The sequence below is a fragment of the Scleropages formosus genome, chromosome 8 (genome assembly GCF_900964775.1).
Source record: "Scleropages formosus chromosome 8, fSclFor1.1, whole genome shotgun sequence".
Lineage (NCBI taxonomy): Eukaryota > Metazoa > Chordata > Actinopteri > Osteoglossiformes > Osteoglossidae > Scleropages > Scleropages formosus.
Window position 1 is genome coordinate 23,731,850 of NC_041813.1, and position 17,508 is coordinate 23,749,357.

The 17,508-nt window shown below is 40.3% G+C and overlaps 1 protein-coding gene across 2 annotated transcripts; it reads left to right on the forward strand.

Annotated features, from left to right (window-relative positions):
• The first annotated feature begins 1,894 nt into the window (after positions 1-1,894).
• On the forward strand, positions 1,895-8,587 carry ttc14 (tetratricopeptide repeat domain 14). 2 transcript variants are annotated; one of them, XM_018756901.2, is made up of 13 exons: positions 1,895-2,236; positions 2,590-2,760; positions 3,013-3,137; positions 3,227-3,426; positions 3,527-3,611; positions 3,753-3,882; positions 3,999-4,154; positions 4,252-4,323; positions 4,843-4,962; positions 5,107-5,229; positions 5,644-5,761; positions 6,574-6,680; positions 7,194-8,587. In XM_018756901.2, the coding sequence occupies exons 2-13, from the start codon at positions 2,627-2,629 to the stop codon at positions 8,095-8,097; spliced, it is 2,274 nt and encodes a 757-aa protein (XP_018612417.2). In that variant the 5' UTR covers positions 1,895-2,236; positions 2,590-2,626; the 3' UTR covers positions 8,098-8,587. The 2 variants fall into 2 exon arrangements, with proteins under 2 accessions (XP_018612417.2, XP_018612416.1); XM_018756900.2 differs by lacking the exons at positions 1,895-2,236; positions 7,194-8,587 and adding an exon at positions 2,378-2,456 and having other exon boundaries at positions 6,574-7,189.
• The last annotated feature ends 8,921 nt before the right edge of the window (positions 8,588-17,508 follow it).

Genomic DNA, 17,508 nt, shown 5'->3' on the forward strand with positions numbered 1-17,508 from the left:
GCACTAAAATTTGAAAGAATCAAATCTCAGCATTTATACCTATAGGATTTGTGCTTACCTCTATAAGATGGACCTTCATACTAACATATAATTTAACATTTGAGTTTAAAAAGTAGTTCTCAAAGGAACAGAAATATCCATTATATTCTGCAGGGTGAAACAATTGGTCAGTTATCTAATCTACCCCTGGTCTATGAAGTATTCACTAAACAGTATGTCATAATCATACAACAACTGTTGCCTAGCAATGTAGGTTGTACGTCTCTTTGTGTAGTGATGTTGCCAACAATGGGGCAACAATAAGGCATCAGATATCATGATATGTGGAAAAATGTGCTACTTCCCAAAATTTTATCTAGCACTGATCAGCAAACATGCAATTGGTGTAATATATTTAAAGGAACTGTAGGGCAATCAATAAAAACTGCAATTCAGAAACTCCCAAATGCTGGGAAAGTACTTGAAAAAGCTTAAATTCCAAAATGTTCTTCTACAATGCTTCATCCTTCAGCTCCTACTGTTCTTTCCATTCTATACCATTTATATTTTTGGTAATTTGGTCAATGTTGCACATAGTTCATGCATACCTTTTAGCTAATTAAAAAGCAACAGGCAATTATGCAGGTTAGTTTGTACATCCAAACATTTGTACACTGGCTCTTCTTCTAGTATATTTATTATGCTTATATCTCCCGAATTTTACAGAGCTGTACCCATGAACAAATTAAAGTATGTCTGTATTATTAAACTTTTTTTGATTGTAACTTGATGGTAAAAATAACTTTGGAATTAAACAAATTGAGCTATGAACTGAATCTCAATAAGGTGAGAAAACAGACAGTTTATATTTACTGATTTAACTGACTCTTTTACCCAACTCAACTTACAGTGTTAAGGTCATAATTATTTATAGAACTGGGTAGTTCTAGTAAAGCAATTTAGGGTAAGTACAGTGCTTAAGGGTACCACAACCAGCAGTGGGGATTGAACTCATGACCTTGGAGCCAGCAACAGTAACACTGACCACTATGCTACCTGCTCACTTTCTCATTCTGTATCTGTGCTTTGATAAACATGAAGAATGTGAGCAAATTATTATTTTTTTCCTCTGGGGTACAGCATGACTGTTCAAAATCATATATAGTATGTGTCCTCAGAGACATGTTAAGATGGTGTTACTTCAGTGTTGCTTAAGGTATTGAAAGCATCTTTAAATTAGAAAAATTTAAGTCCAGGTCACAGAAGATGCTAAGCTGAATAAATCAAAAGAACTTCAAATATTTCTAGTGTGTGTTACATTGCTCTGCGGTATTGATAGGTAAATGACCACAGAGAGTTTGGTAGTGCATCTACTAACACAGACAAAAATGTCCTTAGACAAAGGTGCCAGATTAATTGTACGTTGCTTTGTAGATTCTTTTGCTAAATCAATAATTAAAATGTAAGAGGAAACGAAAACACTAAATTAAGAAAAATATTTAATCACAAAACATAAAACAGTTAAATTAAGGTGTGTGAACACAAGAGTTCATTGGAGGCCGCCTTTGGAAAGCGTCTCTGCGAAATAAATAAATGCAAATGTTTATTATAAATAAATGAAAAAACAGACGAATTAATGCTCAAATTGTTGTTTTTAAAATAAACGCCATTTGTGGATTTATTTACTTCTTAATTTAATTTTTAATCGTCTGTTTTCTGTCCTCATACTAGTCAGTGCTGCCGAAACTTGAAGGTGTTTGTGCTTCTGCAAGCCGCAGATGTAAGCGACACTCTCATTGGTTAGTAACGCAACACTTGAAACCTCATTGGTCAGAAACTTAACAGCTGGCCCCACCTCGTGGCGCTCCTCCTCCTTCGGAGATGTAAGCGACTCTCTCGTTGGACTTCACAAAACACAACACTTGAGAGGAGAGGAGCAAACTGCTGTTACATCAATTGCATAAAAAGACGCATAAATATTTAAAAGAGTAACCTAAATACTGGACCTGATCTCACTTACTGAGAACTCTAAAATTATATAAACTACTTATGTTTCAAGACAGTGATTATCAGTTAGGAAATAACTGTAGTTCCCACTGCTGCTTGTTTCTGGTACGAACGCATTGTGTGTAACACTCGAATCGGACGCTGCCAGGTGGCCTGTACCGTGCAGGAAGCTTGTGTGACGTTGGAAATGGGAATCGTAGCTCACTTTTCTGCAGAAAAATGTAGGGAATCGTGCAGGCCGTGCTTACAAGTAAGTGCAATCCCAGTGTGAACACTGAAAGTATTTAAAGTCGTAGTGACCGTGTTCTGGAGCAGCCGTGCTCGATTCGAGACGAGCTAGTAGTACTACTACTAGCTAGGCTAAGCTAGCAAATAGCGCGAGTACAGCACTGCACACAGACAGAGCAACGCATCGTCACTCCTTCAGATTCTTCACACATGATGGATGACATGTGAGCGTCTGCCAGTCAGTGAGTGTTGTGTATGACCAAAATAAGCCTAAGGTTATTGTTTAATTGCGGATATGCAGAAGCGTGACGGGCCGTCTTCAGGCATTTTTACGTGTTTTGCAGAACAAATCCTAACCCTAATTGTCCATTGTAGGGCGTTTTCTGTCTTCAGTGAGGAAAAAGTGTGTGTGATGGACCGGGACCTGCTGAGACAGTGCCTGTCGTACCACGGACAGAGCCTGTTCGCCCTCCTCGGGAGCGAGCAGAGCGAGAACGCGCACTTCAGGCTCATCTCCGCAGACCTGGCCAAGGCCCCGTGTCAAAGGTCAGCCTCCGCTCGTGAAACTGCTCACGTTGTTGTGCCCGCAGACATGCCTGCTTTGCTGTGTGTAAAAAGCACGTTGTGTTTCCCTCATGCATATATCATCATGTATAGACTGGAAAATTAATTTTAAATCGGCTTGCTACAGAAAGGTAGCATTAATTGTGCTGAAGAAAGCCTTACCTAAATAAAAAAAAAAAAAAAAGAAGAAAAAAATAGTAGTAGTGATGATGATAATACGTGTACCTCCTGTAGGAAAGATAAAAATACTGACAGCTCGGCTGTGGAGCAGTTCATCGCTCGGAAAGCAGATCTCCTCTTTTCGCCGACATGGAAGTCAGCTGTGCCTGCTGAGGAGGAGTGGTCGGAGGAAACGGAAGGTATCGGATTTGCCGTCTAATGAGTGTGTAAGAGTAGCGTGGACTTAGTTGTGCTGGATCACCTCACCGCGATGTGGCTGTTGTCTCAGAGGCCTACGCCATCATGCCCCCGCTGGAGCAGTTCATGGATGTTCATTTCGAGGAGAGAAGGGACCTGTTCTACCGAGACGTGGAGCGTGGGGACGTGGTGATTGGGCGAATCAACTCCATCCGGGATTTCGGTTTCTTCATCACTCTGATTTGCATGGGTGGAGGGCTCGAGAGGGAAATCGAGGACCTGGAGCTGACGGTAGGGCAGCCTGCCACCGCGCTGTTTGTGGTCTGCTGTGGAAGGATTAACGGTGACACCCAGAGCCACATCCCTCCTTACCACCTTTTTGCTTTGTTAGGCCCTGTGCCCCATCAGAGAAGTTCCGTCTAACGGGAATCACGATGACCCGCTCTCCTACTATCAGATGGGAGACCTAATACGAGGTGGGAGTTTGGCGATTAAGGTGGTGCTTCAGTGGTTTAGAACACCGTCTTGGCATCTGAAAGTTGCGGATTTATCTTTGCATGGTGCTGTAGCTAATAGCCAGGTAACCAACTCAAAAATCATAATCTGATGTGTTTCAGCTGGGGTGAAGGATATTGATCGTTACCATGGGAAGCTCACCGTGTCACTGCACCCGTCTTCCCTGTCACCAAATTTAGCCAAACTGAAACTTGGGGTCATCAGTGCAGAGGAAATGCCATTGCACTACAGGTGTGAAATCAGGGTATTTAACTGCCTTCTAGAGTCAGTCTCCATATAATCTTTATTCTAAATTCTAGAGATAAGTTGAAACTTTTGAGTGAATTTTGGTGTTTCCCTCTTTCCAGTCGGGGCTTGAAAGTGGCCAGCAGTAGTTCTGAAACGTATCAGAAAGTTTTGGAAAGCTCGCTGGGTTTCTCCAACCCTTCTAATGTAGAGTTTCTTCTGGGGAAGCTGGGAATTAGTGAAACGCAGCCACCTTCGCTGATGCGGGGGCTACAGAGGTGAGCTCCTTCCCATTCGTATACCACCTGTGACTGTAGATTGTATTTTTTTTTTCCTTGAAATGGAAATATAATTGTAACTTTCCATTTTTCGCAGCAAAAATTTCTCGGATGAGGATTATGGAACCTCTATCAGAAAGAAACAGTCTGCGTCTTGGGCATTGAAATGGTCAGTGCTGTCCCGTTCAAATAATATAAAGATTATATAATATAGAAATTGCTGAGGTTTCAGTTTATTTATATTGAACTCAATGAATAAAAATGAAATATATATTGAGGGTGAACATTTTTTAGAGAGTACATCAGGTTTAGGGACTTAGGAAATATTTTCTTTTTAAGATACAGTGAGAAATTGATTATTTTATAAAATAGGAGAAATAATTTAGTAGGATTTTTATGGAGTGAACTTGTAGAACTCCTCATACAATAAGACAATATTTTGCTTGACACCAGTCAATGTGGTGGAATGTTAAGTTCAATATTTTAGTCTTTTGAAGGGTTGAATAATTTCTGAAATAAACACAAATATTAATATTTCCAGTTTTTAAATATATTTTGCATTAATATCACGTAAGGAGATCTTGGAAAAGATTTTTACGTGCTTTAGAACATATCAGTTCTCCTTAATGGCGATTGATTTTGCACAAAATGTGACCTCTGTATTGAATTTGAAATGTCTGTGGTTCAGTGTGAAGATAGGAGTGGACCACTTCAAATCAGGCCGCCATGTGGAAGCCATGAACGAGTACAACAAGGCCCTGGAGATGGACCCAGATAACGTGGAAGCACTGGTTGCTCGAGGAGCCCTGTAGGCACCTCCAGTATCTGCATTGAACTCATAATTTTAGATATATGATTTGTATAGTCCTTATTTTCAAATGTTGTTTTTGACATATTGTATTGTGTGCCATTAAGACCGTTTTGCAGTGACGTATGCTTTAATTCTCTGAAGGTATGCGACAAAGGGGAGCTTAGTGAAGGCAATGGATGATTTCGAGCTTGCCTTGAAGAGCTGCCCCAGTCACAGAAATGCGAAGAAGTACCTCTGCCAGACACTGGTGGAACGTGGTGGCCGGTGAGTCTTATTGCAAAAGCACTTACTGCATGTTGTTTAGTGTCAAAATTTGTGTTATGTTTAATATAAATCCAGATATATCCACCTTGATTGTTTTGATAATACACATTTCGGGAAAGTTGCACACCTTGAAGAACAATTGCTGTTCTTACAGGCAGCGGGTGGTATAGTGGTGAGAGCTGCTGCCTTTCAGTTGAAGGGCCTGGGTTCAAATCCCACCTCCTGCTGTAGTATTCTTGAGCAAAGAAGTTTCCCTGAAATGATTAAAAAGAAAGATCTTTCTGTATGAATGGGTAAATCACTGTAGGTAGCTTAATACTCGGTCAGTTTGGTGACTAAATAAATTAAAAAGATTAGTTTCAGTACCAAACCCCTTAAGAATATGGTTTACAAAGGTACATCTTTCTCTGGTAGACTGGAGGAAGAGGAGAAGCTGGTCACAGCGGAGAGTCTGTACAGGAAAGCGTTGGCCTTGGATGAGAATTTCAAGGAAGCGGAGGATGCTTTGCAGAGACTTCAGGTGCACATCCAGGTGAGCCATTCATCCCCATAACCAGGCATCCATCTCTTCAAAAGGAACTGGTTCTCCTATGGAGAGCATATTATCAGTGACCCATCATGGTATTTGCATTGACGTGAAGCAGGCAGTTCTAGTGAAATGTTCTTACGTTACATAAAATGGTAAGTTTTATGTTATAACTCGCTGTTCTAACCCTTTGAACAATGTTTATCTTGTGTATGAGCCTGCTGTCACTTGGTTATACCCTATGGTGTACCTGAGCAGAACATTTATAGCTGTACGCCGGCTTTGCAGTTTTAGAGCTCCCGTCAGTCCTTCAATATGCTCTTTGGCAATGCCAACGCTCCGCCTTACACTGCGTTCAGTGTATATAGTAGTGCTGCATGTCTTGTAATACTGATGAAGTGTTTTGTTGTCTGTGCATCACTGTGATTTGGGACCTTGCTCCTTGACCGCATCGGGTTGCTGTGATTGCCTACCTGCAAATACGGCTGGAATCCAACCGCAACGGGACTCTTATGGTTTGTATTTTGAACCTGGTCGTCTTGTGGTAAATATTAACACTCTCCCCATTTCAACTGGACAAAACAATGACATCACTGTCCACTGACTGTTTTTAACTTTTGGGTCATCATTTGGTAAAATTTTGTGTGAACTGTCTGTCCCTTTTAATGCTTAATGCTTTTCATTTCTTATTTTATTGTACTAACTGCTTTTACATGGTGAATGCTTACGTGTGCTCAAATTTTATGCAAACCATCTCCTTCTTGGTAAATTGATTTAACTTGGCTGGAATTTTACTGTGATAATTGCCTGCATTAAAGAAATCCCTGAAACTGCGAGAAGAGGAGGCGGCAAAAGAACAGAAAAAATCTAAAAATGTGGAGACAAGTGCAGAAAAATTACGTAAAATCCTAAAAGAAGAAAAAAGGTAAAACCACGGTGCAAAGTCACTGTCTGTGAAAAGGCCACTGTACTTTATCCTGTTGTGCATAAACGACTAAGTCGGTAAGCTGTCGAAACATAGCTGTTGTGACGGTTTTATGTGGAAAATATTTTGTACGTCTCACTTATTGATTTATATTAATTGAACAGCGCTAGAGAATTCTTGATTGCTGTTTAGTATCATGTATTGACAGATCAAAGGTGTAAGCCAAGCATTTTCCTCTCTTTTTTTTCGGCCATGCAAGCACTTCTGTGTCAAGGTAACTTGATATTAAAGCATTGGCCCCCTTATGTAGCTTAAACAGCAAAATTTAAAATAAATTGCTAATAAATAGGTCTGTGGAAGAAATTAGACATTTAAGAATATTGAGGCTGGATATGGCCCTCAGTGTGTTAACTAAGGTTTAGCACATAGGTATTCACTATTTATTTAAAGAAAACTTACTGTTATAGGGCTTTGCTGATTATGTGAGTCATAACATTTTATCCTTCTCTTCAGAATGAAAAGAAAAAAGAGGAGGTCATCATCATCATCATCTTCCTCCTCCACCAGCTCATCCACATCTAGGGACTCTTCCTCCTCTTCTGGCGGTCGCAGGAAATCCAAGAAGAGGAAGCGCAAAGGGAGGCGATCATCACGCAACCGTAAGAAACGTCACCGGCGGGTTTCGTCCCACGATAGGAGTGTGGGCAGCAAAGAGGAGTGGTACCCCGCTCCGGCCAACACGTCAGCCTCTTTCATCAATGAGAAGCAGGAGGTGTCTAGATTGCTTGATGAGCAGAGTTGGCCAGAGGGCTGTGGTACTTCTCAGGTTCAGCGTAGGAGATCACGGCCTTCTGTTTCGTCTTCTTCACTTGGAGGCCAGGATGACAGCAGAGGTAGGTTTGAAGATGACCCCTTTGATGGCCCGTCACAGCAGACGGATCATTGTCGAGGAAGAGGGGATGGGTGTTTGGTTTCCCCCAGTGGGAGTGAGGCAGGGCTACGTGAGAGGAAGTGGAGTTGTGGGGAGAGAGTTCAGAGGAAGGAGAGCTCCAGTAGGCACCAGGAACAGGACAGCTTGGGTAAAATGAGAAACAAAAGGTATTCGTCCTCCTCGGTGGGCTCGGAGCCCTCTCGTAGGGCCGACAGTCACACAGATGGGCACTCTGCGCAAAGTGGCAGTTGTAGGCGATCGGACGGCAGCAGGTACGATAACCGAGGAGCCACCAATCAAAAAGGGGAACCCAGGGACAAGAGGTACTCTGATGAATGTGATCCCAGAGCATCTGGTGACACGTCACAAAACGGAAAAGTATCTTCAGAAGGAAGTGTGAGAAAAAATGTGCCGGCCACCTTGCTTGACATTTTCAGCCAGATAGCTCAGTTTGAGAAGGAAAAGCTCAACAAGGCAAAAATGTGAAGCCCCTGGTGTCCTCTCAAAATGAGCTTTTAGTATTTGCGCATGTTTCAGAATTGATAGCTGAAGGCCCTTTACTGATGTTTACAGATTTGTTGGTCTGAGCTGTTTTGAGGATTCCTTGTTTGTGTAAAATCCACTGCCTTAATTTCATTTTTGTGACTGTATGAGATTCAAGTTCATATGGGTGTCTTGTCAAAAAACACTTTGCTTTTTCATTTAATTATTCAATACATTGCTGACATAACTAACTTTTCCTTGCTTGGTACTGTGACACTGCAAAGATTAAATTGCACCAGTGCTACGAATCAAGTCCAAAGTTGCTGGTTTCTACCGGTAGAACTTAAGCGATGTACCAGTTTTCAGGCAGTTTAATCCAGACCATGCAGTATTTATTAGGAAATGGCTCATCTCTATGGAAATGTGCCAACCTTTTCTCTGCCCCCCGCCATATGTACCAATAAATGCTCAACCATAGACTTGTGGATGTCCGTTTATTTCCTTTGTGTGTATTTCTGTGTGTGAGCGAGAAGTTTTGGAAGAGTTTAGGTTCTTGTGATGCGAGTTCTTTTTTTAATCATGCTCTGAGCAGAGTGAGCTGTTGAGTGAGTACACTGGACAAGTGAGAAAGGTATCCAACAAGATAGTGAATACAGAAGGCAGTTCTGGATGTACTACATTGCAATAAACTGTCTGGCAGCTGAGAAGAGGGGGGAAAAAAAAAACATGTAGGAGTTCAAGTACAAGAGGTTGTCCTGAGTCAAGCATTATGATTAAAATGCTCAGACTCAGAAGTTAAGACTGGAGATACAGAAAAATTAAGGAAAACTTTTATTGGATGGGGTGCATAATATGCCGGAATACCTCCTAAGTGCGGCACGGGTCTGATTCCAGCAACAGAAAGTATTGAGGTGAGGTTATTGCCAATAAAAGAGCTTCCACTAAATACCAATTGTAAGGGTTCACATACTTTTCAAAAAGTGATCCTCATTCTTTAAACCATTTGTGCAGTAAACATACGGAAATGTAAAGCATCAGTGTTGTCAAATATGACTCTTCATTTTCACATTCCAGTTTCGTTGCTCTTTCTCCATCATTTGTAACAAGTCCTGTAGGAAAGGATATACATTCTTCTTCAAAATTTCATTTCTTATAACGGCACGTATTTAGACTTGGACTGTTTCCTCAAGACTACAGTTTGGGCTTCCCGTATTGAGGACTGTTGCCATGGTTACAGAACACAATTTCAAGGTTATTTTTCCAGTTTTTTAATCATAAAAATATAGAGCTATTCAGTAGCAGAGATAAAATAAACACAGCTGAAACAAAATGAGTGCTGTTTCTATTTTTTCCAACAGTTACTGTGAAAATAGTGGAGTTGACCCCATTCCTGCCCGGTCCACATTGGCAGTGTTTCCATAGTGTGTGCCATCAAACGCTTGTACAATGCTGTCCAATAGAGGGCGGTATAACACAGGTTGTTCACACAAGGGATATACAGTACTAGAGCTGCTGATTGGCTGCATTATGTTCAATAATAAATGTTGAGTAAATGATGATATGTAAATGAAAAATGTTCAATATTGTGAATTTTTATGTATGTATGTTATGTACATATTATCATTACACACTAACCAACATACTATATTAATATGTTTTTTGCAACTGATATATCACCAAGGTATGAAAATATTCACTTCAGCACTACTAGTGCTTTTTTCTGAAGTGACTTACAGTATTAAGCTACTTAGTTATTTACCTATTTATACATCTGGGTAATTTTACTCGAGCAATTTAGGATAAATACCTTGGTCAAGAGTATTACACCTGGAGATGGGATTTAAAGCTGCATCCTTTGGCTCTAAAGGTACCGGTGCTAACTGTTACACTTTGGCACAGCACAAAAGCAGTTTCCTCATACAAGAAGAAGTTAATACACCCCCAACCTTTCTCATTGTATCAGCTGCCTAAAATTAGAATCAGGCTCACCAAAACAGGTACAAATAATTACAACATCATTACAGAGTAAGTTGGAGGGCACCAACTTATATGAACATCAGTGGTCTGGTTTAGAGAAATCTGTGGTCTGGCCTCAGCACTTCAGGTTTATGGTTACATCATGCCAAGCTCAAAAAAAAAAAGGCTATCTAAGGCCCTTAGAAGAAAGACTGTTGACGTCAATTAGTCTGAGAAGGATTTTAAAACCATTTTCCAGCAATTTGTAGTCAGTCACTCCACTGTGCAAAATATCTACAAATGGATAAGATTTCAAGTCACTGGTAATCTATTCAGGCCGGGTCATACCACCAAATTTAGCCCAAGATCTGACTGAAGGGTGCTGCAGGAAGTCTCCCAAACCCCTAGGAAAACATCCAAGGATTTACAGGCAAGTCTTGTCTGAGTCAATGTCAAGTCAACCATCTGAAAGGTACTGCACAACTCTACCCTACATGTGAGGTCTCAGAAAAGAACAGAGATGTTTTCCAGAGAACACCAGCTGAAGATCAGGACTAACAATGTTCTCTGCAGGGATGAAACAAACGTAGTGCTCTTATTATGATGATCAGATCATGAATTAAAAGCCATTCACCGCTCCAGGCCAGATGTCCGAAAACAACCTTTGACCCAAAGAACCTCATACCAACTGTGAAGTATGGCAGTGGAAGCATTATGGTTTTGGGTTGTTTTTCTGACTCAGGGCCTGGTCAGCTTGCCATCATTGAGTCAACTATGAATTCCATATTGCGCCAAAGAGTGTTTGCGGAGTTTGTGAGGCCATCTGTCAAAAACCTGAAGCTGAACTGCGAGCAGACCTTCAACAACTCACGCAAAAACACCACACAGTTGGAGTTCTGTAAGGAAAAGTGTTGAAACATTTCTCCAAGTCCATGTAGGATGCTGAAGGCGAAACTCCTGCAAAAAACGATTCCAATGGAGGTAACACCAGTTGCTAAAGATAGAGGGGTGAACTTATTTATCCACAGCAGACAGTTAAGTTTCTGCCTTCTTTCTGTGAATAAGCAACACACACACATTGGCTGAAGCCATTTATCCCAAGCGGGGTCGCGGCAAGCCGGGGCCTAGCCCGGCAGCATGGGGCATGGGGACAACACACCCAGGACAGGACGCCAGTCCGTCGCAGGGCACCCCCAAGCAGACCCACCAGCTAACAGGACCCGGCCAAACCTGCTGTGCCACCACGCTCCCCCTCCTTTGCCACATAACACATGTCAAAATTGTTGCTAGAGTAACAGCCCAGAGTACCTGACCCTCGGGGCAGATATATTCTGGAAAGTAGCTTCCACACAGGGTTGCAGTTGGATATCTACCTTTAATTTACCACAATTACTGATGTTGGTTTGTCTTTTGTTGGTATTTTTCTCAGGTTAAGAGGGAACAAGTAGTGGTGCTCTTAGGGGCACCTGGCGAATGGTTTCCACGCAGTTTTCAGGTAGCCCGAGGTCTGGACGTGATGATGGGGCTCGGACATGTTCGATGAAGCTGCAGATTCCGGTTGGGTAAAATCACTTATTCACCTCGCTCCACATTCCGGCGAAGAACCGCATACCCTCTTTGCTTTGCCGAGTGCTTTGGTTTCATGAAGTCATTCTTTGGTGGAAATATCAAAGGGCCGGACATGAATAAAGAGATGAGAAATTTAAAGTGTGAGTTGGAGGAGGAACGTATCTGCCAGCTTAAAATAAAAGTCATATTGGATTTCTGGAGCATGACCACAGGACCGGAAGAGTGCAGATGGAAAGTAAAATGTGTTGGAACCTTTAAATTCCTGGTTAATTAGATCAAGGGGTCTCCCAAACCTTGAATGAACAGAAATACCCTGCTTTCAGGTATTGTAAAAGGGAAAAAAGGCTCTCTATGGTCATTCTCATTTTATTCTTCAATGTCCTCAGCACTCAGTTACAACACATAGAATATTGATAAATCACAGCCAACTTGAATTCTTCCTCGATGGGGCCTTTCATGCTTTCAATACACGCATCAAATATAATAGTTCTCATATGCAGCGATTTTCCGAGATTAAAAAAAAATCCCTGTAACTTCCATTGTTTTGGTGACTCTGCATTGAGTAAATGTAGAAATAGCGGCTACTTCGCACAACAGACTCAATTAAGCTATTTTTGATCCTAATAGTTATTAAATCTTGTTAATCGTTCTCAGCGGTTTAAGAAATTCATGTGGTGAAAAGACACTTTGCACTGCTGTAGATGGAGGTGACTGAGAACATTGAACTTATACCGAGTGGTAAAAATTTGTGAAATATAGGTGTGCAGGTACTTAATCGTGTTTGTGGGCCCATGGCAAAGGTCATTTGCTGTTCCAGCAAAACGATAAGATTTTGCTTCCTTGGAGTCCAAGAACATCGGCGGAGGAGTCGGTGCGTTTGGCTCCTGTGCTTCACAGCTACCTTCCGCCCCATCCTCTGCACACCGCTGTGTCCTGCATTATGTGCCTTGTGACCTTGAGCAAAATTCCACAGTTACATTGTCCTCTTCATTTATATTCCACCGAGAGCATTGGTGTGGGATGAAAGCCACGGAAGCAGAGCACATTCCAATTTATTTAATCGGTGATCTGACATATGGCATTGTGTGAATATTAATACGCAGGTGTGAACAACGCTGAGATTCCAGTCTAATGACAAGAATATACTTTTTACTTAAATAAACACCTGTGTCAAAGGTCTCCAATGCTTTTAATCTATTCATGTGGCCCAGAAATGGATTTTTTGGCCATATTCCTATCTGAAGTGTGCATGTCAGGATTAAAACAGAAAATACTGCATTGTTTTTTTTTTTTTAATGGGAGACCTTGGATTGTGTCATTGTACACAGTCATTCAACAGAAGTCCTGTTGATAGTTTTCTCAACCAACCAGCTTAACCGTTTTTACCACCTTAACCAACCTTCACCAAATCAGTGTTTATTCACAATATTCGTGTAGCACCTCTGCTTGCTGGCCTTCGTTCCATTTGAACATTACAATTAATGAAGCCTGACGGTGCTGATGGCTGCATTTCTTGATATGGTCCTTACAATTTCGAAATACTTTTGCAACGTGATTTTTCAATCACTTGTTATTGTGCAGCTGCTTCGTTCACACTTTTATTCAAAACACCTTACAGTTTTTCCCCAGCTGTCCAGCTGGGTGTTTTGTGAGATCCATTCATGCAATGCTGTGCTTTAATGAATCATGCAAAACTCACTTTTGCATATGCGTTGCTTTAATGTGAAGATCACTTTTTAAACTGAAGTTCAAGTGTAAACAAGGTAAGAGCTCCTCCTTTTCATATTACGGGCTGTTCCCCATTACGCCGTGGGCCGCCGTATTATGGGCTGACCTCGTTTTTAACCGGCTGAGATTATTTTCCCGTCTTGTCTAAAGGCAGCCAGCATCCCCGGTACTTCTCCAGATTAGCATCTTTCAAATGCTCAGGTTTTACATTGTATTTTCTTAATCAGAGCAGCAGCAGGGCTACAAGCTGTCAAGTGAAAGGAAATTCAAATCAAGCAATAAATACATTTGAATATACACATATCAAAAGCATACAAATTCCAAAAAGCTTGTACACTGGAAAAGATTTTGGTTAATTTAGTAAACACACGGTCACATCGTTCACAACGGAGATATAGAAACATACAGGGATGCCCCCTCCCAAAAAAAAAAAAAAAAAAAAATTGAAGAGAGCGGTATTTCTGAAAAACGCTGACTGTGGCAGCTACCTCCCTGCCTTGGCTAAATCCAGCAGAGAGATATGAAGACTTTCTAATTTGCTTTCCCTCTATTTTAATAATAGCTGTGCATAAGTAATTTATGAAAGGCCAACCAGGCAGTGGGCAACGGAAAATTAAACTCATTTTATCTGAAAGCAGGTGGATTTCTATTTATCATTAGCATGCATAGAATTTGCACAATGTTATTTCTAGTACTGATGGAATGTAACCAAATAATATATGAGTTTTTTGCTTATGCACGAGTGAAATTTTTAGATAAAAGTACAAGCCTTTTGCAATTTTCTGCAAACGGAAACTAATTCTGGGAAGCTTCTTATTACAGGAGAGACTCATTTGGTTTGCATTAAAGACTGACATAAGTGACATTAGGATTTTTCACACAGATTGGATGAGATGTGTTGTATTCTGTAATATTATTAGCAAATTCAGTTGCTCACCCTTCCCAAAGCAATCTCTCCGAGATTTCATGCCCCACATTAAAAGAAATACAAAATGTTAATTAATTTGTCCGTAGTCAAATCAAGGACATTTTCAAGACATTTTTGTCATGCCGGACCGGGCAACGCATTACAAATATTTACTCTGAAAAGGCACGCAGTACCAGGCATGATCTGGAGCCAGTACAGTATCTCGGTACAAAGACAACAGGATTAATTTGAGTCCAACTGAATCCTTGGTATATGTGGAGGCAAATAGGGGAAAATTCTTAAAAAATAACTCCACCTCCTTTTTTTCATAGTTTTACATATTTTAAAGAGCACATGCTTTTTATATGTAATTATATGACAACTGCATATATATATATAGCGAGAGAGATATGGATTACATATTGACAATATTTACTTTAACGTGGTGACTTACATCACTCAACAAGTTCAATCCTTTTGGACACAACACTAACCATGGCCTTTAAACTGTAAACCTGACTCCTGAATGCAGAGTGCTTGGCCTGAAAATTAATGCGACACTTATTGTTTATATATCCGCCCCCCCGACCTGAACAACTGGGTTTTCCCTCCAAACATATTATACTGAAATTGAAGAGATTGAAGAATATTTAGTACAACACAAACTGCAGGCAATATTCAGCTTTTCACTCAAGAGAGGGATTTCCCTCGCAGGGTTTTCTAATGTTACGGAAGGGGGGTATTAGCCCTCGGAGGTGGAGCGGATGTTCCATGTGCTCTTCTACATTTCAGGGGCATTGCGGAACACAGCCCTGCGAGGAGGGTGTTTGTGTCTTCTATATTCCTAATGGATTAACGCATGTAAATAGCCGGACCGCTGTCCAATTACGGTCGTTCCCATTCGGACGAAGGATCGTGGGCCGCCACGGTATCACAAAGAAACAACTACGCGTTGTATTAGAATTATGCTGTGTTTATTTTTCTGTCAAAACCAGCGACGCTGCAAAATCATTACTCACAAAAATGTCAGTGCGATGGTAAAGTAAAATGCCTCTGTATATTTCCAGTATCTGTTGTATGCTGTACGTGCTCTTTGTGAGTTTCACTGTACATACAATCATTACTTATAGAATCTGCATTTTTTTTTGGGATGTGTGCCTCACTGCGGATGTATATACTGTGGCTTCTTAAAGCATGTTCTCATTCAGCTTGTTAAATGTGCAACTTTTGCTCGGTCATGACTGTGTTACACTTTCTTTAATGGCGGGAAATATTAATATAGAGTGTATTTGAACCCGGGCCCTAAGCAGATTATAAACATTTATTATGGAGTGTTATCATAATATTCAGTGCTGCATATTGCAAACTTCTGTCACCCAGTTTTGCCCGTGCTGTTGAAGATCATGGTTAATTCTGCTGATTTATGGTAATGCTTCAGCCATATCGAGAACAGCATCAGAAATAGTAACAAGCTTAGTATAAGCTTTGGCTGAAATGTTATGAGGTTTGAATTTCTGGAACGACTATGGGCTGTGGTGCAAAATCCAGGTTCAGCAGAAATAGACTGATGCGCGTGCTTAAAAATTAGTGCTACTGCATATGTTTTTTTTTTTTTTTTTTTTTGCAAGGAAAGGATGTCTGGTGGCACTGTAAGAAATGCACTGCATATACAATTTTAGGGAATGAACAATTTTTTCCACAGAAGCGTAAGCGGCCGTCCTCCTAAACATTTTTGTGCGTTACAATTATTTGAAATTGTGTACAGTTAAACCTTCAGTAATTACATTCATGTTTCCAGAAAGTTTTTTTCCCCCCTCTTGTGGTCCAAATTTAAATTTAGAACACAAGTGGCAAAAAGAAACATGCATTTGTACTTTCAAACTGTACCTAAGTTTGTCAGATATATAAAAATTACTGTGTATACTTTTCCACAAGCTAAAAGTCATGTAAGATAAAACAAATTGCCACTTTAAACAGGCATTAAATTAAATTACGCTTCAGTATGTCAGACCCGTATGTATGCATGCTTAAAAATAAACAGAAAAATTTAAAAATTTGTTTTCAGATTTATTTCATTTTATTATCTTCACGGCATGATTTCATGGCTCCCTGTATTAGAGGTTCTAGGAGAATTGGGTTGAGTTGAGCTGCAAACACACACAAACACACTGTGCGTATGACATACATATATGTGTGTACATATATATATACATATATATAAATGAAAGTGTATATGTAAGTGGACAAGTCTTCTTTGATTCAACACGATTAGAAATACAACTCAGGGATCCTTAACCATCCTCTTTATTATCAGCTACACAAAACTGGAGGTTTGCTGCTAATCTTTCCAGTATTACTGTACAATGGAAGTACAAAAATTAAAAACATTTTTTTCCACGAAAAGAAACGCAAAACATTTTGTTTAAACAAAATAAATAAATTAATCAGAAATCATTTAAAAATTAACTGGGGGGTACAAGATTTTGATGTCTTCAGTTTTTTCTCAGGAACTGAGATTTTCTTTTCACCTAAATATGTTCTGTGTATTTTCTCACGATATTTTCAAACACAGCAACTGGGGTTAGTGCATCACAGCTGAGACCAGAACTTTCTTTGAGCTCTGCAGCACTTGTGGCTTAAAGGTAATTCTGGTCCTTTCAAATTAGTTTCAGTTCACTGGTGCATTGCTTTCATTAAAAATATATACATTTGAATGGATTATACATTTTAAGAGTAGGTCAAGAAATACTTATAATAAGGAAAACATACTTTGATTTTTTTCATAGATTTGCGTCATGTTGTAAATGCATAAAATAGATGAGTTTGAATGAAAACAATACAACCCACATCTATGTTAGTAAGGTGAATAAAACTGAATTCGCACGTGACAGTAAAAGTGTTCCCTGGCAACCTTTTGCAAAACCATTCTGGCTACAAGGTGGATTTTAATAACTACTTTTGGAAAAGGCAGTAACTTTACTTTTTAGCCTTACTGTATAACTCTATGAAAGTGACACGGGGGGGGGGGGGCTACTATAAAAACCGAAAAGAAACATCTTACCTTATCAGCTAAATTGAAAGTTGCTGAGTTGAGCTGTGTGTACAGTCACAGTGTGTAAGTGCATAAAGTATCTGCCGTTCCGCTAAGGACCGTCCTCTTGGGTGGACGCTAATGACGTTTGTTCATGTCTATCTTACAGCACCGCATTTCGGTGTAGGAAACGCGTCTCCTGAAGTTTTGATTTCGTTCCTAA

Bases quoted from the DNA above. Each gene is read 5' to 3' on its own strand.
- ttc14 (XM_018756901.2), top strand. From the start codon at position 2,627: ATGGACCGGGACCTGCTGAGACAGTGCCTGTCGTACCACGGACAGAGC. The intron at 3,427-3,526 runs GTAGGGCAGCCT...TTGCTTTGTTAG, and splicing joins TCGAGGACCTGGAGCTGACG to GCCCTGTGCCCCATCAGAGA. The intron at 4,963-5,106 runs GTAGGCACCTCC...AATTCTCTGAAG, and splicing joins CTGGTTGCTCGAGGAGCCCT to GTATGCGACAAAGGGGAGCT.